The following is a 25,530-nucleotide window of genomic DNA, read 5'->3' as shown; positions in this document are numbered from 1 at the left end:
TGATCAACATGGCTACATACACTAAAGTCCTCACATTACACCCATGTGATCGTTAAACATGTCATTCCAAATCCATGAGCTTTAGTCTGCAGCTATAATAGCCTCAGCGTTCAGGCTTTCCAGATTTGGAAACTTGATGCACAGATTGGCTCCCCTTCAGCCACGAGAGCATTAGTGAGGTCGGACACTGATGCTGGGTGATAAAGTGTGGGACACAGTCTGTGTTCCAGTTCATCTAAAAGATGAGGAGAGGGTTGAGGTCAGGGCTCAGCGCAGGCCAGTCAACCTCTGCCTCACCAAACTGCTAAAACTATTTCTTTATGGACCCGGCTTTGTGCACGGAGGCATTGTCACAGTCCAAATCATGAGAAACAGTCCCGGAACAAAAGCAGGAAAACGCGTGCGGACAGTGATGTCGAATCACTTGATCATTTCTGTCACGTCGTCTCTCCTCCTCAGCAGGTCAACAGACTGAAGGATGACAGTAATGAGAACTTATTTTGTTACTAAACCCGATGCTTATGTGCTTCTCAGATTGGGGGGCAGGTGCACACACCACACCGTATCCCTCTCCTGAAAGGCATTTATGAGGCCCTCGTCCTGGAGTCATTCAAAGTGCTGTCCAGCCATCAGACAACTGGTCCCCACTGGCCCCCAGCACACCCCTCGGAGACCTCTGTGTTTCTGCATTGGTTGAATCATGTCCCAGTCCTGAGCTCCTCACATTCACTTTGATGTTTAATCCCATCCTGACTGTGTCCTCCTTCAGTCCGCGGAGCCGCTCGGCCAGTCATGAATATCCAAAGGTCTGCTTATTTGACAGGATTATCCCTCTTTTCAAAGCCACTGGGGACGATTCTTCAGCCACAAAAAACACACTCAATAGATCTTCTGCTCTCTCGCTTTGTTTCTCTCGTTTTCCTTTACTCTCACTCCCTTCTGTCTTTGTCCCCTTGGGCTTTTACTAAACACATTGATCCACCCGATCGAGGAGTTCATCTGCTGCTGTTCATAGTTTATTGAACAGACACAAAAAAGTTCTTCAGTATGTGGTGTTGCAAAAATATCCTGATGGATTAATAAATGTAATGAAGTACCTGCAGCTCGGTGGTCAAGATGGTACACAGTAAAAAAAAGAAAAGAAAGAAAGAAATGCAGCCACTGACGTAACTGTCTCATTGCAAACTTTGTGCAAATCCATAAGTGACCCATTATCAGCATTGATCTCTAAATCATTTCTACCCCAACCTGTGAATGTGAGACCCACAGTGCTGACCTAGACCTATAATCAATCAGGACCAGAGCTGGCTGCTGTAAAAGAAAAGGATTGGACGCTGGGCACTGAAGGGGTGCAATTGTAAATCAACACCAATGTTGTCTAAAAGTTCTAAAACAAATACATAAAATGTATTAATAATCAAATGAATTTGAGGAGCACAGGACCGGGACATGGATCAGCCTTCAGGAACTCAGAGGTCTCCCTCCACACAAGTATACTTGCGAGTCTCCTACTGCTGCTTTGCTAAAGATCCTTTCTGTCAGTAATATAAACTGCTGTGTTTTGGTGTCATCATCTCAGCAGTACCTGAAACAACCAACAAAAGTCAGCCGGGGGACTCTGTCCAATACTTGTTTAGATATTTCACTTAAAACCAGAAATGTCCACCTCATGGTGGAGAGGTGAAAAGATCAATACCATTCTTCACATTGCTCCAGTAAATAAAGAAATAGCTAATCAGCTACGGCTGAAGCTTCATATTCTTCTCATTTAACTTTTTGAAACAGAGTTAAATATGCATATTAATTTAATACTGAGCTAATCACTTGTTGCTTGCCAGTGTTTCTTTATGGGTGTGAGTCTATCCCAGTGTGTGATGGTTGTTTAGGATGAGCAGATGAGACTGAGTTGGAGTAAACATCAGACCCATGGGAGAGAGTGACCTCCGAGGTCTCATATTCACCTTAAAGCTCCATCTATTCCCTTGTAAGTGTTAAATCCTGCCTTTGTCTCTGACAGCTTCTCTGTTTGTTTATCTTCTCTCTCTTATTCCTCCTCCGCTGCATCATAGACTCTGTTTCTCTTTCTGTTACTCCGCCACCTTTGAAGCATCCCACCGATCTTTAATCCTTTCAGCTAACACAACATGATGCGCGGAGCTGAAAGGGTCTACATCTGTGCAATTCTTTTTTTTTTTTTTTAGGAAGGTTTAAATCCAGTTACAGCAGTGTAAGACCGATGCTCCCCTTCTGTCCAAAGTTATGAATATTTAAACTGTCACAGAATCAACCTCACACTCTCAGCATCAATGGATAAGTCAGCCTGCCACCAACAGTGGATGAGAAGCTGTTTATTCAAATCCAATCGCAGGGACGTGAAGCCCAGCTGCTTTCGACCAGAGTGTTCAGGCAGAGCTGAAAAGATGCTACTCAGTCAGTTTCTCTTTCAACTTTAGCATGCTGTTTATCTGGGTGTCTGCTAAACTGAAACTCTCAGCAGTGTCGTGTGAATGCATCAACTTAAGATGACTTCGCCATAAGAAGTTAAAATGTGTTGAATGCACTACGCACTGATATTAAATTAGAATAGGAATATGAAGACGTTAATTAAGTGCAGAAACAATAGTTGTGTTGGAGTTGGATGGTGAATAAAGGCTATAAAGTGCAGGATTTTCCCATCCTGTGTCTGATGTGTGGTCAGGGTTTAGGTTGGTTGCACTAAAGGAGAAGTTTGTGTTGAATATTATATATATAAAATCCTTTTTAATATTCAATCAAGACCACAATCTTTCCTTAACCTCCACAAAGCACTGTGAGCGTCTGGATAACTATAAAAACAGTAAGACTTTCCTTTAGTAAATACTGTTGGGACAGTTGTTGAGGAATGTGTACAGTGGATGAACATTTGGTCACTTTGCAGATATGTTCATTAAAAAAATATTTCCTCCAGGTAACATTATGATTATTTCCTTCCAGCCTCTCTCTTTCTCTCCATGTTTAGAAAGTTATGTCATAAAACAATGGGAAAGTTCATTGCTTGAATCTGAAGCTTTTCTGGAAGCTTGAGGTGGAACGACGTCTTACTAAGACACTTCTTTCATTCATCATCCATCTGTAGCTGTCATTGGGTGAAGTTTGGTTTCATGACTTCCTGACCAGCGAATCTTGGAATGTACAATTCCTACATATCTGAGGCGTTAAATGTTGAACGCTAGACTGCTTCAGACTAGACTTAAGAAAGGGAATGATGAGGGGGAGGGGGCGTCTAATTATTTCTGCAACATGAGACTTTCTAATCCATGTTAACTGCGTTTTGCGCAGACGAAGGTGCTTGGACGGCTTTCAAGACACTTGGTGTAAAGCAGATGTTCTAAGATAGATGATCCTACAGCGTATGTCTTTATGTGCCAAGTGCAAAGTGATTGATTATTCTCAAAACAGCTAAACGGATTGTTTTTGTGTTAATAAATGTTTCACCAACCTCTATTGTTCCAGATGATATTTCGTGGTGAAGGGAATTAGTATCTCTTGTATCAGCTTTTCTTCACACGTAACATACCGTTCATTTAGCTGACGCTTTGGTCCAATCATGAGGATACAACTCCGAACAGCAAGAATCTTGCAAGTACATTAACTTCAAATAGGTGAAATCCTTTAAGTGCAGAATAGCTTCAAATAAGCCAAACAAAATTGCAACATACGGAAACAATAGAATATAGATTCAACTATTAGCTACAAATAAGCCAAACCAATATAAGTCACTTATAGAGGTGACTAGAGGTGCAGTCCAAACAGGTGAGTTTTCAGTCTGCGACGGAAGGTGTGAGGACTGTCTGCTGACCTGACATCAATGGGGAGGTCGTTCCACCATTTTGGAGCCAGGATAGCAAACAGGCGGGTTTTGTTTGAGGGGAATCTGGGTCCCACTCGTAGTGAGGGAGCAGCGAGACGATTGGCCGATGCAGAGCGAAGTGAACGCACTGGGATGTATGGTTCGACATGGCCTGGATGTAGGAACATCTACTTTTGCTCATGTTTTAGACATTTCTTTATTTCTAACATCACCTGCTTGATTACATGTGTCATGTCCCACTATAGCTGAGAACAAAAATTATACCAAAAGATAAAACAATTGAAACTTTCAAGTTGAGAAAAATATAATGAGTTATTGTGTGGCTGCAAACAATAAGTAAATTCATCAAACTATCTAATCTTCTTTAAGGGGACAAACTGGGGCCTCCACTATGGGGATTCTTCTTTTGATACAATAAAAACATTGTGATGTTTTAGATGAGAGAAAACTGTCCATTATTACAACTCTCAACAAATACCGTTAACATTTTAAGACTAAACCGCAGACTAAAACATTGCTGCAATTACGTTGACCAGGGAAAACATCAGAGACATTTCTGTCAGTTTAAACAACATCTACAAGTTGGCCTGACCTGAATCAGTGAATTTACTCTTTAATTTAAAGGCAAAGTGTCGTAAAGCATAGAAAGTATATTATTCATCATTTACCAGTTTGCATAAAACAGGTGTGTTAAAATCTGAAACTATCATAGGGCGTATCACAGAAGACATTATGGCATGTCACAGCGAGAAAAACAGATATAAATAATACAATTTGTTTCTGTGCCTCATTTTCAGGGTCCTGGTATTGTGCACTCACTGTCATGGTTTACTGGGACACATCTGTGAAGAAAGCACATTAAGGGAAGACACCAGTGACTTGGTTGACGATGATGAACAGGTGTTTCACTTCTGCCTGATTGCACCTCTTCTCAGGAGTGTGTGTGTGTGTGTGTGTGTGTGTGTGTGTGTGTTCAGACTGTGGCTCTAACACCACTGTCAGTTTCGTCTAAACCATCACGTGCAAATACATTCAATTATCAAAGTCTGTCAGACACACAAGTATCTATGACACGGATGTGTGTCTACTATCGCAAGGGAAAGCATCTCTGTCCAGACCAACAAGAGCTCCATGATGTCCACCAAGCAGGTGAGAACTTGTTCGTACTGTGAGGAGGTACAATGAACCACCACACGTGTTTTCATTGTTGCTGGGTTTGTTTTTTTGGCATGAATGTCATGTTGTGACAAATGTTCTTTTCACTCTATATGACTTGACATGAAAGATCCAAAGTGAATTTTCTGTTCACATTGACACACAACTACATTTCCTGTATACATACACAATGTGCATCCCTTTAGTATTGCACAGTTTTGACTTTTCCCAGTTAACTCTTACCTACTGTTGAAATGGAGATCTGAAAAGCTCAGTGCGATGCACTACAGCCTTCAGCTAGACAACACTGACGTTCTTGTATAGTTCAGCAGTCAGTGTTAACAAAAAAAAGTCAAACAAAACAAAGATTTGTATAAAAGAAACATGTCCAGGCTTGACTGCCATGCTGGAAAAACATCTAAACATTTGGACCAGTACGGCTCCCGCGATGACAAAACAACTTTCCATTTTGGTGCCATTGGCCAATTTACTGACACGATAACTAGGTTTTGAAACATAAATGAAACGTTTCGGGTGAGTAACTAGATTTGGCAGACATGCAGTAGAGCTGTGATGTCCCATGAAACAGACTTTTAAAAGTCTAAAAAAATAATCCAAAGGGATTTAGAAAAACTGTAATTGTGGAACACCTTTAAGATTTGTGTCAGTACATGGAGTTATCATAGGAGCCAATGCCCACACACTGACAACACTCTTGAAGAGGCTCTTCCTATGCATCAAAAGGATCCATTTATTCCATATTTAAAGGGTGAAAAAGTGTGAAAACTTTGAAAGAAAAGTAAGCGTTTCAGACCATAGGACTATTATTCTCATGGAGATAAACAGGTCTAATGGAATTAACAGATGTGTGAGTTTGCAGAGTAGTAAAAGCTGAAAAAATTAAAACTTTTATCTTTGACTTTTCATTTCTATGAGATCAGAACCTTAATTCCACTCTTCATGTTAAATCTGTTTAACAAAATACATCCGAGGGGCCTTTTAGGCCAAGAGCCTGACCCCCAAAATGTGGCTGTCATTCCAATTTGGAGGGATCACGTCTCAAAATGATTTATTTTCTCCTAGAGTTGGAAAATGCATGAGAGCATTGCAGTAATAGTCACTTTCTATGTGCTATCACTCCTTTTTCCATTACAATTCTTCCATGTTTATTCACTATTTTACACATGAAGCTATTTTAAAAGCGGGTAACCGACACAGAATATCATTACATCATACATCATTGTAAAGTATAGATTATAATCTATCTACCAGTCACATTTTCATGACACTGAAGAAAACAGAATTTGACCTTTGACCTCTAAATGTCTCTTCAAATGCCCTTATAACTGACCTTGTGTTGATCTGATGTGCACACAAAGAGCTTTAAATGGATATATTACATGAATAACAACAGTTACAGCATTTATTATCAGAACAAACATAACTGTGTTGTTATATAATCAACTTGAATAATAGGGATATCATAAGATTTCTCCGTAATATGGATCCATCTGACTCTGCAGGAGAGGAGGAGAGGTTAGATGTTCATGTAGGCCTACTAATTGTCATGCAAAGTCAATTGTATAATATTAAAGTGTAAAGTATCTAAGAGCAAAGGAATTTTAGGATGTAGGCTTAACATTTGTTTCCACATCCTGAGCCTTTTTAAAGAAACATTGTCTCATATCTTACCTGTAAAAAAATAAATAAAATAACCTGTATATTTGCTGTATTGCACCAAATGACCTCTATCTCTCTGAAACGTCCTACAAAATGCTGAAGGACTTTGAATAATTCAATTCCAGTAATGAGACGAATAAACAAATGCGTGCATGAATATTCAGATATTTAGTTCATATCATTCCAGCTTCAAAGGCCTTTGGAAAACATTGCAACAGCATGCACAATCTGCTATGCAGCTGCTGCCTTTTCCTAAAGTGTACCGGCCTTAACTCATCACTGGCTTTTTGTGCTCGTCCTGAGCGGCTGTTTACACGCTTATTTTGCAAAGATGACAATTCCAAATGCAATTTTGAGATCTTGCCTTCTTGCCATACAGGTCAGAAAATAGAAGAGTATTCAATATGTGGAATAAATGAATCTTTTAGCCCATTTATACAGATACATCCTGCAGTTTGGTGTTAACTCATCACTGTTTGGTTTGAGATGAAGCTGATTCATAAACTGACTTTGTTGTGATCATCCAGCAGAAAAGAAGAGTTCAGAGTAAGTTTGTTTCGTTATGGCACACATGCTAGTATATCATAAAATAGATTATTAAAACATTTTTATTTTATCCATTAAATCTAGGAAACACTTTCCAACTCAATTATTGTTTTATGAGAGAAATTCCTGTTTTTATCAGATGGATTTAAGGTATTTTATGTAGGACCAGTGTTTAGGAAGAATTAAGATTAGGATTAAAATGAATGACAATTCATAAAGGTTCTCATAAAGCTGTATATATGCTTTTCTTTATTCCTGGCTGACATTTGAGTTTACTCTTCACAGAGACTGTCAGAAGGATTTTGCATGAAGTAAAGTCAATTTTATTTCTAAAGTTAAATATCACAAAATTGTCTAACTTAATCCGAAAATAAAGCTATTATAAATTGTATTTTAATGAATTAATGAAGGCCCATCGTCTTCTTTAGGATCATTTCTACATCTCAACTGTTAAAGGTTTCTTCAACAGCCTTCTTTTTAATAATAGATTATAAATAGTAGATTATTTTAATATAATAATTGCCTGAGTACTTCAAAATTATAATAAGTATGATAAAAGTTAATTACAGGTGAAATTGAAGCTTAAAATATAATATATTTCTTACTCAGAATGTACAAAAAAGAGCAGTTTAGTGATGAACGTGTGTCCGTGTAATACTGCTGGAGTTCAGTGTGTCTGTGGTTGTAGGCCTGTCGGGTGTATCGGTGCTGCTTTACAGCTCAGTTAGACATGTTCTACCTCCTGTTGTGTAAACTCAACACAGATTTCCAAAATAAAAAAGCATCACCAAAGACTTTTTTACTTTTCAATTAATCGTCTTTATTTTACATTTCAAACCCCAACATAATCAGAGATCCATCTGAAATTCCCGTCCAAAATAAGTAAATAAATATCATTTTCATTTTTTTATTAAAAAAATAAACAAGTGGTCAATGTTTCCGTCGGACAGAGAATGACTACTGGGGAGAAAATAAGGAGAGAAGCATTGAATAAGACGGATAGAATAAAGCAGATGCAACATGAGGGGGCGGAAGTCTGCCCACACATTAACAGGACTCTAATTATATATGATATCTCCCACTATTTAAACAGAATAAACCATCTACATATTTACACTCTATATTTGTGATTTGATGTGTGACCTTTCCCCCCTGCAGGACCACAGAGCAGTTTCAATTTGATCTTTAAATGAACTGTGGAGACACACAGATGCCTGCGCCATCAAAGATTTCTAGAAATCAGCCGAAGTTGTGTTGTGCTTTTAGGTGCTCTGTGGAGAAACACCTGTTACAATTGAGGTTAATAACCATAAAATACTAAGTTAGTTACAAAACCCCAATGTCCCAGTGAGGAAAATCAATGCATTGTTCTTTACTGGTTCCGTCGACGCAACGGATTCAGCAACACAGATAAATAAAAAGAGTAATAATGTGGGGAGAGAGTCTGTAATAACCCCAAAAGTTCGTCTCCGTTTAGTTTGGAGTCACTTGGGGTCGCTGGGCAGCCTCGGCATGGTCACGGCGCTCATGCTGGTCACATGCGGAGGCGGGACTTGGCACATGCTGCACGGACAAGGCATCCCGGTGCCAACGCCCCAGTGCTGGAAACTGCTGCCCAGCGGCCCTGCACCGGGAGCGGGGGCTTTGAGGAGTCCGTGATGGGGTCTGACTGAGGTGACGGAGATACCGGGCGCGGACAGAGAGGCTGCGGAGACGGCCGGGGGGAGGAGCGGGTGGTGCACCGCCGGGTGTGAGGCGTGTGAAACTACCGGGTGTCCCGGCACGGGCCCTGCGTGTGTCATAGTCCCACAGGCTGCTGGGTGGAAGCCGCCGTGGTGTCCGCCGCTGCCGTAGATTTCGCTGACCAGTCGCTTCATCTCCTCCAGTGAGTTGCTCAGCATCAGGATGTAGTTTCTAGCCAGAAGCAGGGTGGCAATTTTGGAGAGCTTGCGCACCGACGGTCCGTGCGCATAGGGCATGACCTCCCGGAGTCCGTCCATGGCCACGTTGAGGTCGTGCATCCTTTTCCTTTCGCGGCTGTTAATCTTGAGGCGGATGGTCTGCAGCTCGTTCTCTGACAGGAGTTTACGGTCTTTTTTGGACAGCCGGAGTGCGAGTGAATCCTCGTCTTCGACGGTGAGGCCGTGCAGGCCGTGGAGCTCTGCCAGAGTCTCGAGATGAGTGGAGGACACGGCGCCAGTGAAGCCGTGAACAGACTTCTTTAGGGTTGCTAGGAATATGTCGTCCTCCTCGGGAGATGATGGTCTGCTCGACACGCGGCTCGTATCTGAGTCCATGGTCTAGGTACAAAACGGTTATCTGAAGAGAGAAAAAGTTTGAAGTTAATCTTCTGAACCCCAAAATGTATATCTCATAACCCCATTTCAAAAAATAATATCAACTTTTTGGAGGTCACAACGACTGGTGATAGAAGTTATTGCAATTGTATCCGTTTAATTAATAGCCTGCCTAAAAGTACGACTGTGTAAAAAAAATCTGGCTTTTGATTAATTGGTAGCCTTAAAGTGGAAAATGTATCCTGAATGCTGCAGATATTTAATATTCAAACACGTACTTTTCTTGCAAATATGTACCTTTTGATATTTGAGCATCAGATAAGGAATAAGATATCAGTGAGTTTCCATATATGTTCTAGATTGTATTTCTACTTGCCTCTAGGAGAACAGCCATACAAAGATGTGCAAGTAGATAGTAATTGTTTATCAGAATGTCTCAAAACAAATAATCAAACACATACCAAGAGTGTTTCCAAGCGCGATGCAGAGAAAACTTAAACGTCAAATCCACTTGTTACTCCAAATCGCATCTGACAGCCCATTTGGCACGCCTGCGTGCGACCGCGGGTTTTTATAGCTGGCTGAAGCGCACAGAGGCCGGGTCACCAGGACAACGCAGTTTCTGTCCCGGCTGCCTCCTTGCGACCAATCAGCTCCGTGCAGAACGAGGGGGGGAGGGGAGGAGGAGAGGGGGGCTCCTCCAGCCTGATGTAATTACCAACACACAGCATTAAGTGAAATCAGACACACTCCCTCCTACATATGGCCCCTTCTTGTGAAAATGTTGTCCCGCGTGTGGATGGATTTTATTATAATAACACAGATTATAAACCACATTTTGCCTCTCTTAAGTGAATAGTAATTTGTCTGTATTATTCAGTATCTGGAAACAGTAATATAATATGTAAGGCCTCTTTTTAAAGCTTTACATCATTTATTATTAATTCGTTTTGTGCCGAAACTGTGTCTAAGCAACTTTTGTTTAAAAAAATAAAAAGTTCTTTTTTTATTCAACATTCTATATTTTTTTAATAATCTAAAAAAAATATGTTCGCTATTATTTTGATCGAAAATTCGTTCTTCATCTCTTTTTCTATTTTTTATTTTTCTTATCAAACCCTGTGAGCTGTAACCTACTCGACCATAAAATCACGTCGCCCCTTAAAATGATCAGTAATAACGGGTCGAAGCCTAATAAGCGCGCAATATGTTTCCTGCTTGCAGTTTTGGTGTTAATATGGTGTTTTCCGTTGTTACCCGCTGTCGACCAGCAGCTGCCGTTAAAGTGCATCTTTAACGTTAATTAATGAAGTGTGCAAAATTGTTTCTAACGGTTATGATCCGTAACATTTCAATTAGTCTGCAGTGAGCGATAGCAGTGTGGCCTGCTGCTGGCGCTCAGACGGCCTCTGACTGACATAAGGGCCCAAACCGGTGATTTGCTCTCGGACGTAACTCAAAGTGACAGCAGCATTGTCTCCAAATATGAGTTGTATTGTGCAGTCAGACGCAATCAGCGCTAATTGCCTCTACAAGTGTATCTGTTTTCATAAGACTGGGCTCGAAATATTGTCTCTGTATTTAAATGTTGATATATTTTTTTTATTTTATGTTTGAAATGACTCTAAAAACGTTAAATTAATAACTTATTCTGCAGACTCAATCTGATCTGTAGGATCAATTTAAAATGTGGATATTAATTTAGAATAAGTACAAAGTTTGTTAACACACAAAACAAATTATAAACAGTAAAACAAACCATGGCAAGATTTATATATATATTTTTAATAAAGGATCATTATAAATAGATTTATAAAAAAATGAAATATGTTCTACAGGCTCTATGTCTAGTGATGAAATTAAAGATGGATTTAAATATACAATAACTGCCAAGTGTGTTAACACAAACAAACAATAATAAAAACAGTAAAACAAATATCAACTTCAGGTCTATATACGTTTTAACATAAGCGATTATAAATAGATGTATAAAAATGTAATTTATCAAATGTAATGTGTTGAACATATTGTCTGTCTGTCTGTTTTACCTTGCGCGCACACAATTTTAACGTTGGTTTAGCAGAGGGGGGGGGGGGGGGGGGGGGGGGGGGGGGGGTCACATTCGATTTTATAATGGTCACCTGCCAGCCAATCAGAAACGAATATATATCCGTGACCTAACCGTCAGTCAGGTGTCACATCGGTCCGTCAACGATCTCACAAAAACAAGTCGTTACACACACACACGCACACACACACACGCACACACACTGACCCCCCCCCCCCCCCCCCCCCCATTCTTCTCATCGTTATATCTGCCTGTTTTTCTCCTTCCTCTGTCCGTTGCAGCGCGTGTTTACTCCGTTAAATAAGATTATGGTAATGAGGCGGTTAAAGTGGCATTTTAAATCAGGAGGTTTGTATCTGTGCCACCACTTGCTTCATTAGACATTCCCACACTCTCACTGTTCACAGTGTTCACACCGGATTCACAATGACACACACAGATTACAGGTTTCCCTCTTTAGATGGGTTTACTGTTACATTTTATTTTAAAAGCAGTTTATAGTTAATACAATTACTTTGTCAAATTATTAAGACATCTTTCAGGAATTATGGAGCCTTTGTGATTTCTGAAACCCTCAGCGTGTTTCAGAAATATTAATCTCCTAATTTTAAACCACAGATTAAAAAAAGAAATTCAGAGATAGACATGTTCTTAAAAGTCTGGCAGAAACTACAAATATAACATTATACATCCCAAAGTTCTTTTTATAAATCTATGAAATAATATAATATATATAAATAATATTTAAGTATAAGTATAATAAGTATAATATCATCTTTAGACATATCCTGCGAGCCCACATTGGGGCCTCAAACCTGGGTTATATGATTAACCTGCCAGTCTGAAGGCGCTCCCTTGTGTACTTTTTTTTCTTAAACTGACACAAAATACAATTTGCATTTCACCTTTCCATCCAGAAGTATACTTAAATACTTAAATACTTAAATACTTAAATCACGTTTGATCTGAAATGTATCTCAGTTTACTAGAAAACAGTGCGGCTTTGGACACAAACAATAATTACATTTAAAATACTTTTTAAAAGGGGGAAATAATCTGAGAAAGCAGAGAGAGCCTTCACTTACATACAAACTCAGTATGTCATTTGTGTCTGGCAATGTTTCCTGAATTCAAATGTATTTTCTATAATAGAATAAAAATTAAAAGATTAAATACATCCATGTGTAATTATGAATGAATGACACCATGAGTATTAATCTGCTGCTTCACCGGCCTCCACTCTTCTGGTGTCAGCCTTTACACCGGATTTTGAAACCTGGCTCCTGGGATGTGCTCCCATTCAGCCACGAGAGCGTCAGTGAGGTACAACCGCTGATGCTGGGTGATGAGGTCTGAAGAGGATGTTGAGGTTGAAGGTGTTGAATAGGGTTGAGGTCAGGGCTCAGTGCAGACCGGTCAAGTTCTTCCACACCAAACTGAGAGAAACATTTCTTTGCTTTGTGCACAGATGTGTGACAAACAGTTGGAAGCACTATTGTCGAAAATATCATTGTGTGCTGTGGTATTAAAGTTTGATTGGAAGAGCTCAAACCAAATGGAGAAAAACAGCCCTAACCTGAAAACACCCATGTGGACAGGGGTGTTTTTAACATTTCCCATTCCCCTCCAACTTTGACTCTCACCCACTACACTCCTCACCACCATCATCTCCTTCTTTTCTCCCTCTCCCTCTGTCCATCAGTCTGGGTGGCGGTAGGCCTGGTGCCGTGGTGAATACCAATAGTGAGGAGGAGCATATGTGAGCCATACTTAATCCTGCTAATCTGCCTCCAAAATAAAAAAAGAAAGGGAACAAAAAAAAGCAGAAAAGAGAGGAGGGTGGAAGAACACGAGAGAAGGTTTCTCTTTCTGTCTGGGGAGCTGACCGGCTGAGGCCAAATGAACTGAAAGACATGAATAATGTCCTGGCTCTCCCCCTCAATCCCTTTCTCTGCGAAATCTTGGAACGAAATGAAGCAAAATTCTCGCTTTTGTTGAAATCTGTAGTGAGGAACGTGAGATGCCGCCTGCCACCACCGCTGCTGTTACTGTGTTTGTGTGTGTAACGTCTCTAGTTAGATTCACATATGCAGCTCTCCTCCACAAGCCATTTACTGTACATTTGATGGCAAAGTTAAGTGCCAGTACAGGAAGTGCAGATCTGAATGTTCTCCAGGATCCTTTGAAGAAATACACATTATAGAGGGCAATATGTTTCCCCCAAACAAATTTTGCTAACGCAAACTAGTTGAACAAGCATATCATTTGTGTGGCGATACTGTTTGTGTGTTCCTACGTCACATTTCTGCGTGCTTTTTTTTTGGTTAGGGTGCCTCTGGTTTCAAGTTCAAATACAGGAACGGCCCACAAAGGATCCTGAGGAAGGAAATCACCAAAAAGCCAATTTCTAAAGAGAACTTAAAAAAGGGCACAAACAGTAACAATTCAGTGTGACACAAAAGTATCCCACAAAATAAAATGTAAGGAAATCCAAGAAACACAATCAAACGTGATTGTTTCGGGGCCCCTTGCCCTGTCTGCTGTTCATCATGTGAAACAGATGATCAATCAGATGGACTTGGCCAATCAAGAACAGTTTAGCCCTAATAAACTCCTTGGGTCTTTACATTTTCACATTCTTATCCTAAATGTCTTTTCTTGAGGTTTGTTCATAAGTGTTCCAATTAACACACAGCGTGTGTCAGTAAGATGAACATGAAGATGTGACCAATGGCGTAATAAATGTCCCTCAAATTGCCCATTCAAGGAAAACCTGTCCTGCTCCATTTGTGGGCAAGTTTCATTCACAAAAATGTCAGCCAAGAGTCAAGAAAGGTGTTACTTATAAAGATGCTTATCATCATCATCATCAACAACATTTGTGGCTGTGGCTACATGCACATATCCACTAATCAGGGTAGTTCTTCCAAAGTCTCTGACTGCAAAAGTCTGATCAACCTAGTGACTAACTGTTACCTAGATCTGTACAGGTACACGTGTGGTGAAGAGGTCACTAATGTAGGCAGCATCTCACACATGATGAACCATGTAGATCTTGGCTACAGAGGGTCTTCAGGCCTCTGTGTCTCAGGGGCTGGATAGTGTTAGGTTATGCTGGCCAGGGGCTTTATCTCTACAACAGCTATTAGGAGGTAATTAAGTCCTAACACTGCAGAGCCTCCCATAGTTACTATAACATAACTGCAAATGGGAAGCTTACAAGCTCCTTTAGACGGCATGACAAATTGAATGGAACTCATTGGGCTTCGGCTATTATTCCAGCGGCCCCATCTGGCTGGGAAAAGATAAAGGGGATTTGCTGAAGGTTGTGAGGGGTTGAGCCTCCATGCTCGGTGTGTGTGCGTGTGTGTGTTTGTGTGTGTGTGTGTAAGGGATAAGGAACGAGAGGGGGGTCCTGGTCCAGAGTAGGGAGTGTTTTGAGGGTTCCAGGGGGATTTTTTTTTCCCTCCTCTTTGGTCTGAGCTTCAATTCAACAGGCAGCCTGAGATTTGCTTTGGCCAAATGTTACAAATGTTTCGACAACCTGGTCTCTGATCCTCTGGGGTCACCCAGGAGGGCACGGGGGTACAACGGCTTTACGCCCAGAGATTTAACAAAGCAGCATGGGGATGAATATATTCACACTTGTATTCACTCCCCAGGCCTCCAGATGCTTGTTTTAGGGGAGACGGAGGACTAGACTGAGCCACACACTGCCCAAAGCAGGCCAGCTGGCGGTTTGTGTCTATAGTACGTCCGTGACTACTTGTGAGGACAAAAAAAGTGTCACGTTCACTGGAGTGATTCTGTCAATGGTGGCTGGGGAAAAATATGGTGACATTATTTTAAGACTATTGAACGTTTTTTTAAGATGTTTAGAACATTTTTGAATAATTTAGACTGAAATTTCACATTTGTTTTAGTTGTTTTAAATCATTGAAACAATTGAGTCACATAAAAATATGCACACTTTTTCTCCAACTCAAGGTTTTAAGATTGTGCAGATCACGAGTGGAAACCATTGTGCATCGATGTGAATGGACTAATCCGGCCAAGCATCTAATTTATAATCTGATTCGGCCCATTTTTATTGGTTATATTTCTATGTCACAAAATAAGCAATATACACCAGGAATATGATAAATATTATAGCTATAGTGACATGTGAGGAAAATCATGAGCCACATTTGATGAGTGCTATACTGAAAGTTATTATTCCGTTATTTTGTCCACCCTATTTATATGTGAGTCGGCTAAAAAAACAGAAACACCTCTCTGTATTATGCTTTCAACAGCAGCACAAACTATGGCCTCCAAAATTAACACCTCTCTAAAACCGCTTCAATAAAAACCTTTAAAGATTTATTGCGGACTATTAAAGTGCTTTAATTTGAGCTAGGTGTACCAATAAACTGGCTACTGCGTGTGCATCTTACTCTGATCGCTCTTGAATTTGAAAAATGACATGTCAGATGAGCTTCCATCCACACTGGTATTTTCAGGTTGCTCTAAAAGCGCACTGTCCAAACTGAAGCATTAAAATAATATGAAAGTCGTCAAATCTTCTTCTTCTTCTTCTTCTTCTTCTTCTTCTTCTTCTTCTTCTTCTTCTTCTTCTTCTTCTTCTTCGTAACAATGTTGGACTGGGAATCTGCTTCGAAGGTAGGTACACAAGCTGTCTATGAAAGGTGAGTTGTCGTGTCTTGTGGGGAGAACTGCATGTAATAAAGTCTATAAGAGGCATTTTCAAATGTATCCACCCTGGAGAGCATTTTCAACAAGTTTCCAAAGGTTGAACTGTGTTTGTGTGGCTGGACGACCTAAACAAAAACAAAATGTATCTGTGTTATTGTGAACGTGCTCTCAGTCCTGCTGAAAGTCACTGATAGCCCTACAGTATCCTCAGTGCTGCATCACAATGGCTGTAAAGGGGTCTAATGAAGGGGATCTGCCAAGCTTAACAGGCTCTCATTCAGATGGGGATTGTCAGAAGGCCGGAGACAATAGGGTGAGGAATAACAATGGTGTACACAAGCAGCCCAGGCCATCTCCGTTCTGCTGCAATTAGCGTCATATGGAGGGACTGAGAGGCTGGGTTACATTCCTTTACTCTCACTAGCAGCCTCCTGATCCCATCACACACACACAAGCTCATCATCCCTAACAAAAGATCTCGACTACTTTACTACCACCCCACTGCTAACCAGCTGTCCCCCCCCTCAACACGCATACATACACACAAACAAGCACTCCACAAACCCTAAAAAAATATTTTTTTCACACCTTTTGGGTTGCAGGTGTTTATGTCTGGAGTGGTTGTCGTGAGGTCAACTGGTGTTTTACATCCCTGAACTGAAAATTTGACTTTTAACCTCCAACACGGAGGTGATGTTTTCATCTCGGTTTGTCCGTTTGTCTGTCAGCAGCGTTACGGAAAAACTACTGGCTGGAAACTGAAAGTGTGACTTTGCTTCTGGAGAATTTAATTTCTTGAGATTATTTGTTCAAATGCTTGGAATTACCGTTGTTTACATTCACCAGACAGGTGACCTCTTGCAGCTTTGCATAATGAAAGAATACCGCAGCGTACAATGTTGTTCGTGCCGCAACAAAAACTCTTTGGGTGGATGGATGAAGTGCAAAGTAGGTGACTGAGACACCACAGACTTGATTTTAATGTCCCCTCTCCTGACGGAAAGGGTTGAGTTCCCTCACACTGTCAGTATTGATTGGAGAGACAAAGCTTTGGTCATAGACCTTCATCAGGCAATAGTCAGTTGTGTTTTAACCTTGAAGGTGATTTCCCCTGAACTTAACAAAGTCGTTTTATTTAACTCAATTTGACCAGAACTTAACCAAAGAGGTGGCAGGTCAAAGGCACTAAAACACTCTCCTTTGCCCTTTTGGGTATGAGGACTTATTGCTCAGCAGGCCTGTTTGAATGGCCTGACGTTAACAGACTTTGGGGCAGAGAGAATGGACAGGTCTCCAGAGCAGGGCCACGGGGCCCAGGGAGCTGGAGAAAGAGGGGGGGGGGTTTTGTGCCCACTTGGCAACTCGACACACTAGCTCTCCTTCAATTCTTCAGCAATTATGCTGTCATCAAGCCAGTTTTTCTTTTTGAGAATGAAGAGAGGAACACAAATAAGGGCTGGTTTAATTAAACTAATACCAATTCATGTTCCAGCAAGATGCTTGAGGCGTCATTAAGAGAAGGACAGAAAGGGTCTGTTCCTGTGTGTTTCTGTGCACGTGAGTGTATGCATGTATGCCCATTATGTATGTGAGAAATGTTGAGTATGTGTGTTCGTGCATTTGTGTGTGTGCGTCCTCATTTCCAGTCCATTGAGGTGCGGTGCTGTTGCATGCTCTCTGCTGCCCTGGTTTTGGTCCAACAGACCAGAATGAGTGGAGGGAAGGCGATGGGAGAAAGCAGAAAAGAGGAGGAAGAGGCGGGGGTCTGCTTGGAGGGGGCTGTTTGTCACTGTGAATCGGCTCAGGGTGGTTCACATCATCTGGCCATTGATGGCCGCCCCTCCCCTGTTGTAAAACAAGCTCCTGTGGGCCTGCCTGAACACTGGGGGCATTGTGTCCCAACCTCGCAGGAAACATACCACCCAAAGTGCTGCTACCCCCACCACGGTCCACCCGCAGCATCCCCAATACTTCTCCCTCTGTCCATCTCCATCTTTCCCTCCGAAAGGAACAGTCTGATGTGAACCTCGAGTTGGAGGTGCATGTGTAGACAAACTGGAGGACGAGGGAGAGTGTGATCATTTCAGATCCGCAGGTAGGACTAACGAGGCTGGATTGAAGGATGGAGGGAAACAGGGAGTCAGCAGCAAGTGGAGGAGGCTGAGGGAGGAAGACAGAATTGAAGGGATGGTGTAAAGGGGGCGTTCCCCGCGGTTTCCGTAATATGGAGGGCTAATGGGAAGATTGATGGATTGAGACAGCAAAACAAAACAAGGGGTGGTGATAAAATGTAGAGTGGGGGATAGAGCAAGTAGGGATCGAGCTGAATGGTGTCTTGAAGCTGAAATTCTGAGGATGTGTGAGTGTGTTTGTCACAAGGCCGGTAGAAGGAGGAAAATTTACTGCATTTGGGGGCAGGGAGTGGGTGTGACTCGTTCCCTAATTACCAGGGAGGTCTCGGGAGCTTGGGGTACAAGACAAGTGTGAAGGGTGGGAGAATGAGACAGGATACAAGGGGTTAGTGCAGGTCAATGCTGACCACCTAGGATGCCCCTTGCAAAAGACGCGCACCCCCTTTCCATTTCAACCTTCCCCAAGTGCCCTGGCTGAATGCTATAAATAAATATCGTGTCTTCTCCTCTCAAAGTTGATAATTTACTGCCCACCCATTCCGTTCTGCCCATCTCTTCTCCATTTCTCAGCGCCGTTGCCAGGCGGTGAATGGAGGTCGTCCTTTGAGTTTGGAGGACCAGGCCTGTGTTTTCTGGAGGGGCTGTCTTCAAAGTTTGGAGCACCCTGGAGTGGACACACACTCACACTCACACACACATACGCTTATATGTTGAATGCCACACATGCTCCTTTATAAACCACCTCTAACCACATGGCAAGAATTTGAGGGAGTAACTTGTTGTTCAATGCAGGCAAAGAGAGCTAACTCTTTTCTTTCCTAATTAAATCTGAGACTAACAGGTGCTTCAGGTTGATGATTCTTAACTCTGGATCGGAGTCGAAGGCAGACATGCCAATATGTGCACTCTCTTAATTCTCTTTGCATGTCGCTCCATCGGATAAAAACAACCTATTTGCTTCAATGTTGGATTCTCTGGAACTCTTGATTTGACAAGAAGAAGTTATTTCTCTAAATGTTATATATCATTTGTATTTTGTAGATTTATTTTGTGTAGATTATGTGGCGGTACTGATTCCCCAGATTTCAACTGGCAACCAGTTCCCAGCCACATAAAAAATGTACTTGGAGAAATCAAAACTTACAAGTGCCTTGACAATGAAAATTTGCCTTCTTGATAATAAATAAATGCATATTTTTGATATACTGTATATAAGATCTGTAGGTTTCAGAATGCTCAGTATCACCCTCCATCAGAAGAGTTAACACAGCAAAGAAGTCTAAAAAGGCCCCAAAGACCAGAGTTTCTGGCTGACTCTGCTGAAATGACGTTTGCTTTAAGTCGAGGAAGGACCAGAATGCCCTGACTGTTCAATGCTCTACCGCTCTTAAGCCCTAGAGAAAGGGCATCCTCACTCCCTGTTTGGTCAAGAGGGGAAATACACCAAGCTGCTCTCAATCCTCAATCAGGAGACAGTCCCCACATGTAACAGGTGATCTGAATAACCCTCCAATCAAGTCAGGGGAATTGTGAAATTAATTAAAGTACCTAAGAATGAGAGACTGACAGCATTTCATAACACCAATCAGGTTTTTGGTCGTATTTTTGCCAAAATAAGCCTTAAAATCAAAATGCATGTCTTTACCACCAATAATTAAATGTTGTGTCGTGTAGTGGTGAAGACATGGACTTAAATACTGACCATTTTGCTTTTTTTTTTATGGATGTAAGGGCAATGAAGGTGTTCAAAGTTGTTTTTCTAAATTACTAAAAGGATAATTCAAAATTGGATATTGTTATTGTAGGCCTCGGAAGATCAAGGAACACAATGTGGCAAAAAAAAAAAAAAAAAGGTCATACAGGTCAAGAAACTACAAGTTACTCAAACGTATTAAGAGAAAATTGAGGCAAATTCTAAAATTATTGCACAAACTGTCTTTTTTAAACATCCATCACAATTAATAGATCCAAATACCTGCTTCAAATTTCACCTACCGTAGTTATCATTTCCTTCCCTATGATAATTCCCGACATTTCAGGCGTGCTCAATCTTACGAGCAAATAAAGTGGTTTAAACCCTCTGGATATTTACGTCATTATAACAAGTTCATTTTAGAAAGGTCATATGTGCCATGTTCGATAGTTTAGGTATGAAGCCTTGTTGCTCCGTCTCCTATAGTGCTTAGTATTCTCCACAGGATCCCTTCCTCCACATTTTTTTTTTCTTCTACACTGCTGTTTTCTTTCCCTGTCTTGAAGCCATCTGCTTCCCTGGCACCGTTGCCTGCATGGCATTCACCTGGAGGACACAACAAAAGAAAATCACACAGAAAGCGTGCAACTGAGACAGATACAAGTCTTTAACTGCCAGTGCTGCCATGGTGCCGTTCACTCAACTACTGTAGCTCGACAGAGAGTGAAAGACTGAGAGAGAGAGAGAGAAAAAAAGCTTTCTCTGTGCTTCTGCTGCCATGGCAGAGTCAACGGACTCAGTGAACAAATTGTAACATTAACAGAGAGCACAGGGAGGGTAGAGAGGGATGGGAGAAATGGACGCGAGAGGGGAAGAAAATAGTGTCTGTATCCCCAGTAAATATCGCCAGTGAAGTGAAGAAACGGCGGTGGCAGCTGCACTCAGTTCAGAGCCTGCTGACAGAGAGGAGGCTTTTGTTTGCAGCACAGGCGGCACAGTGTACAGCATAGGGTGGCATGGTCTGGAATGCGACATTATTGTTTTGAGACTGGGTCAAAATGGGGCACACTGAGGGAGCAATTCAGAGAGAACATTTTGTTTGTGTTTATGTGTGTGTGTGCACATATAATGCATGTGAGGCAGTCGTAGCTTGTACTGACCTACAGCCAAGGACCGTAGTTTTAAGCTTAAACTAAAAGATACCTGCAGCTTGTTGCATCAGCAGCAAGCTACAAGTTACATTGTGTAAAGTGTAAAGTAAACACTAACTATGTTGTAAATATAGTTTCACAATAAACTCGCTGCTTTGTTCAGTTGAACCACTTCTACTTACGCTTTAACTCAATCAAAAATTCAGTGTGTGGATGATTTGGATAAAATGGGAGAAAGGTTCATTACCTCTTTTTTTTAAAACAATATTCAGTATATTGAAAATATATGAGGGGTGGGGGGAGGTGCCTCCTGCTGAGCTGGTTGTCTGTCCTGATCTTTGGTCTTCACCTTCAGAACCTGCGGAAAGAACACAGTAAGAGAGACGAGTAAGAGGATGTAGGCGGTATGCTGACGCTGCTGGCACACACACTCCCCGGGTTGTGTGTGTGACCTCTGCATCATTGAAGGTCAGCCAGCGGTCAGTGCGGTCGTCCAGCTCCGCATTTGGATGCACTCCCATCGCTCATGTAGTGTCCTAACAGGAGATAAATGACTGTTAGATCAGGTGTGTTAAAGGGAAAACGTGTGTAATAATGTGTCTGAGCACCTGATTGATGACTACAGGCTGAACCAGCCATCACCCAGAGAGGGAACACAGTTAACAACAGTTAGCTAGACACACACACACATACACGCACACTTAAAAATAACACCAGTACACACATACCACATGTTTCCTTTGTTATTCCTTACCTGGCTGGAGGTTAGCATCAGCTCTCTGTAGATGTGGACCGGGTCGCTCAGCTTCATCATCTGCATGAAGGGAGTGAAGCACAATGCAGCATCAGCACACAGTGGACAGGAAATAAAAACATATGAGCAGGTTCCACAAGACTGAAGTTATTTTTGCTTAATGAATTCAAATCAAGCAGTTCATTGATAATAACTAATAACTATCGACTACACTATCAGTTAATGTCACTCACTTGGGCAGTGCCAGGAAGGCAGACTGCTGGCTGGATGTGTTGGCACCGCAGTCGCACCTGAAGTACAACTCTGTCTCCTGAACAACATGCTGTTAGATTTACACAAGGACTGTGTGTGCGTGTGTGTGTGTGTGTGTGTGGTGTGTGTGTGTGTGTGTGTGTGTGTGTGTGTGTGGCTCCTGTACCTGATGAGCAGACGTCTCTGCTGAAGTCCGCCAGCGTGATGAGGCTCTGCAGGCTTGAGTTCATGGGTTTGGAAATCTGACACACAAAGAAATCACGTGTCAACAGTAGAAAACTCTTCAGTGACAAACTACACTCCACGGTTTCACATACTTAATGGACATGAATATTGCACTCTGTACCTCCACTAAGGAGGCTATAATTACAGATCATTATTTTTCACTTATGGAAACAGCCTTGGCGGAGCTCTGAGTTCTCAGAGTGTCGTTCTAGTTATTTCTATAACTATAAGTCTCTTCATTGGAAATACCCATTTTATCTAGGTGTTCATCTTATGCTCATGTCAAGTTTACAGATCAAATGATTGTTTCCTGTTGAATGCTGCTGATGTTGCCCACAGCAGACTGTATCTGGAAAGACTTATCATGTTGACCAGGGCCTTTATTAGCTGAGCAAATATCATGACCAGGGCCTGCTAAACCCATTCAATAACCATTACATTAACATCGTATAGGTATCATGGGCATCATCATCAATGCTCAATGCAATATTGAAGATTTAAAACTCTTGCTGTGCATTTATGGTAGAAGTGTATAGTCCATAGGAAAAATATTAGTTATATGTGTTCAACATTTAACAAGACGACACCTGAATTCAATCTGGCAATACCTACAGTGTGCTCACAAGTGCATGCTTACTTGTTTGTGTGTGTGTGTGTGTGTGTGTGTGTGTGTGTGTGTGTGTGTGTGTGTGTGTGTGTGTGTGTGTGTGTGTGTGTGTGTGTGTGTGTGTGTGTGTGTGTGTGTTTATCTCTGCTTGGATGCATGTGTGTGAGTTTAACAGGCAGGTGGTAATGAGGCAGACTGTGCTGTGCTGGCTTCTATAATGAGGTGGCAGGCAGTGAGGGGTAGGGCCAGAGCCACTAATGGGCCCCTATAGCCTCTAATAAGCAGTAATTATAGTGTGTGTTTACCAAGTGGCTCCAGCACGGTTGAAAAGGTTACCTTCCCACTAGCTACTCCACTGCTGGCCCTCCCACCTGGGGGCACAAAGTGACAACACTGAACGGCTTTGTGTTTACTGTATGTATGTTGAAACTAGCATGTACGTTATTTTGGGGGTGGAGGAACTATTAGAGTAGGGATTATGGTATTTTACAACGACGTTATTCATTGTCATGTAGTGTTGTTCAAGTCCTTGCCTCTTGGCGAACCTCTGTAAATCAGTGTATTTTCATCACTTTCAGACAAACTAAAATACCTAATATATAATACCTAATAATTATTTTGTAAGCATTCAATATGTACAGACTAAATAAGCACCTTTTTCAAAAGGAAGATAATGGATAAAGATCTTCATTGGATTGAAAAATACACACATATGCAAAGAAAGACTCCGCTAGAAAGAACTGGGGGTAAGTGACACAAGAAGTCAAAGGTCCTGTATCAGAAAACACATCTTCATCGTCTTCACAAGCTGTTAGCGAGGGCAACCTGTGCATTGGTCATCTGTGGTGAATAAACGCAGTCTGCTAAAACACTCCAGTATTCAGATTTGTATTAATAAAATGACCATGATCAGCTGACATTAGTCCCCAGAGACAGAAAACAGAGACTCCAACAAGGTTTTGACACAGAAGATTAGATGTACAGTACGATCTTGTACGAGCACCATGGCAGCTAATCATACAAAGATTTACTTTGACATCATGATGGTCAAATACGTTCTGATATTAGCTGATACAGTCAAAGAGAGCACGCCGTCAGGTTTGCTAAGAATCATTTTACTGACATTTGTTGTGGTACTTTTCAGACTCTGCGTCTCCCCTTTGGCTGCACTCTGACCTCTTCCCAACCTCTGACTGACCCTCTGGGGACACTCTGCATTTTGGGGAAGCCCTCTCAGTGACCTCATCAATCACAACCCCAGCAGCCAGGCAGCAGGTTCACACTCTTTCTCTGGCTGCTGCTGCATTGTTTTCTTTCTGTCTCCTTCTCTACATTGATATGCCGCTGTCATTCTCTTGTTCCACTCTCATCACACCCTTTAAAGCTCACTGTGAGTTTGATGAGTGTACGGCTGCCAGACCTGACGAATTACACAGTGTTGCCTGCATGTTGCTGCTCAACAGGATTGATATCATTGGTGGTGAGTTCCTTTATCACTGCCTTGCATTCACTTGTTCAACCCCTCACCTTCCCACAACTCCTTCCACATTGTCTTCTTCAGGGGTCTCCATATTGTCTTCTCATCTTCCTTCTCTCCTAAATTCTTGGAAAGACAGAAAATGGCAGTTATGTTACTACGTTTTTAAAACAGTTTCAAGTGCTGTCACTGGCAAACTCAATCTGTATATTTGTTCAGCAAGACAACTGCATGATGGTAAAACTGGGATTTGATGGAGGAATTTTCCTGCTTGTCCATACTTTTGGCCTTCGTCCCAATTAGGAGAAATCTTCATGCTACATGATACAAATATATGTTGGTTATTAATGTGCTTCCAACTTTGTCTTAACAGTTTAGGTTTGTCCATTTCCTGTTTCAAAATGACAATGTGACCCATGTGCACAAAGCCAGGTCCATAAAGTTTTCCAAGTTTTGGGTGCAACCCTATCACCAGACATGGACGCCAATATGTTTTTCTTTTATTCTCGCTTTCTACAATATCTGTACACAATAACACAGTATGGTTATGTTTAGGGAAGGATTAATAAAAAGGTCAACGTTAATCGCACAACTGTGGTGTACACAAAGTCTGATCTCCTGCGTGACAGTCAGAAATGCTAGAAGTGTGGAGTGCATTATGATCTTAATTCGTAAGATACTGGTTTGCACTGAGCCATGACCCCAACCTCATTCAGCACCTTTGGGACGCACTAGAACACCAACTGTGAGCCAGACCTCATCACCTCATTAATGTTTGTGTGGCTGAATGGGAGCAAATCCCTGCAGCCAGGCTCCGAAATCTGTTAGAAAGCCCAAAACCAGAAGCGTGGAGGCTATTGTGGCAGCAGATTAAAGCCCCTAGTTTTGCAATGACATGTTCTACATATACAGTAATACTTCCTCACATGAATACGCTGTGTGTTCGGC

The 25,530-nt window shown here is 41.6% G+C and overlaps 1 protein-coding gene across 1 annotated transcript; it reads right to left on the bottom strand.

The window, feature by feature from the left end:
• Positions 1-8,026: 8,026 nt before the first annotated feature.
• Positions 8,027-10,089, bottom strand: olig2 (oligodendrocyte lineage transcription factor 2). The gene is made up of 2 exons (XM_029459160.1): positions 9,990-10,089; positions 8,027-9,550 (listed from the first exon to the last, which is right to left on the bottom strand). The coding sequence occupies exon 2, from the start codon at positions 9,526-9,528 to the stop codon at positions 8,716-8,718; it is 813 nt and encodes a 270-aa protein (XP_029315020.1). The 5' UTR covers positions 9,529-9,550; positions 9,990-10,089; the 3' UTR covers positions 8,027-8,715.
• Between the last annotated feature and the right edge of the window lie 15,441 nt (positions 10,090-25,530).

Source organism: Cottoperca gobio, chromosome 21 (genome assembly GCF_900634415.1).
Source record: "Cottoperca gobio chromosome 21, fCotGob3.1, whole genome shotgun sequence".
NCBI classification, from domain to species: Eukaryota; Metazoa; Chordata; class Actinopteri; order Perciformes; family Bovichtidae; genus Cottoperca; species Cottoperca gobio.
This window is presented reverse-complemented; position numbering and strand designations above follow the sequence as displayed.

Coding starts and splice junctions, on each gene's coding strand:
- olig2 (XM_029459160.1), bottom strand. CDS start 9,528: ATGGACTCAGATACGAGCCGCGTGTCGAGCAGACCATCATCTCCCGAG.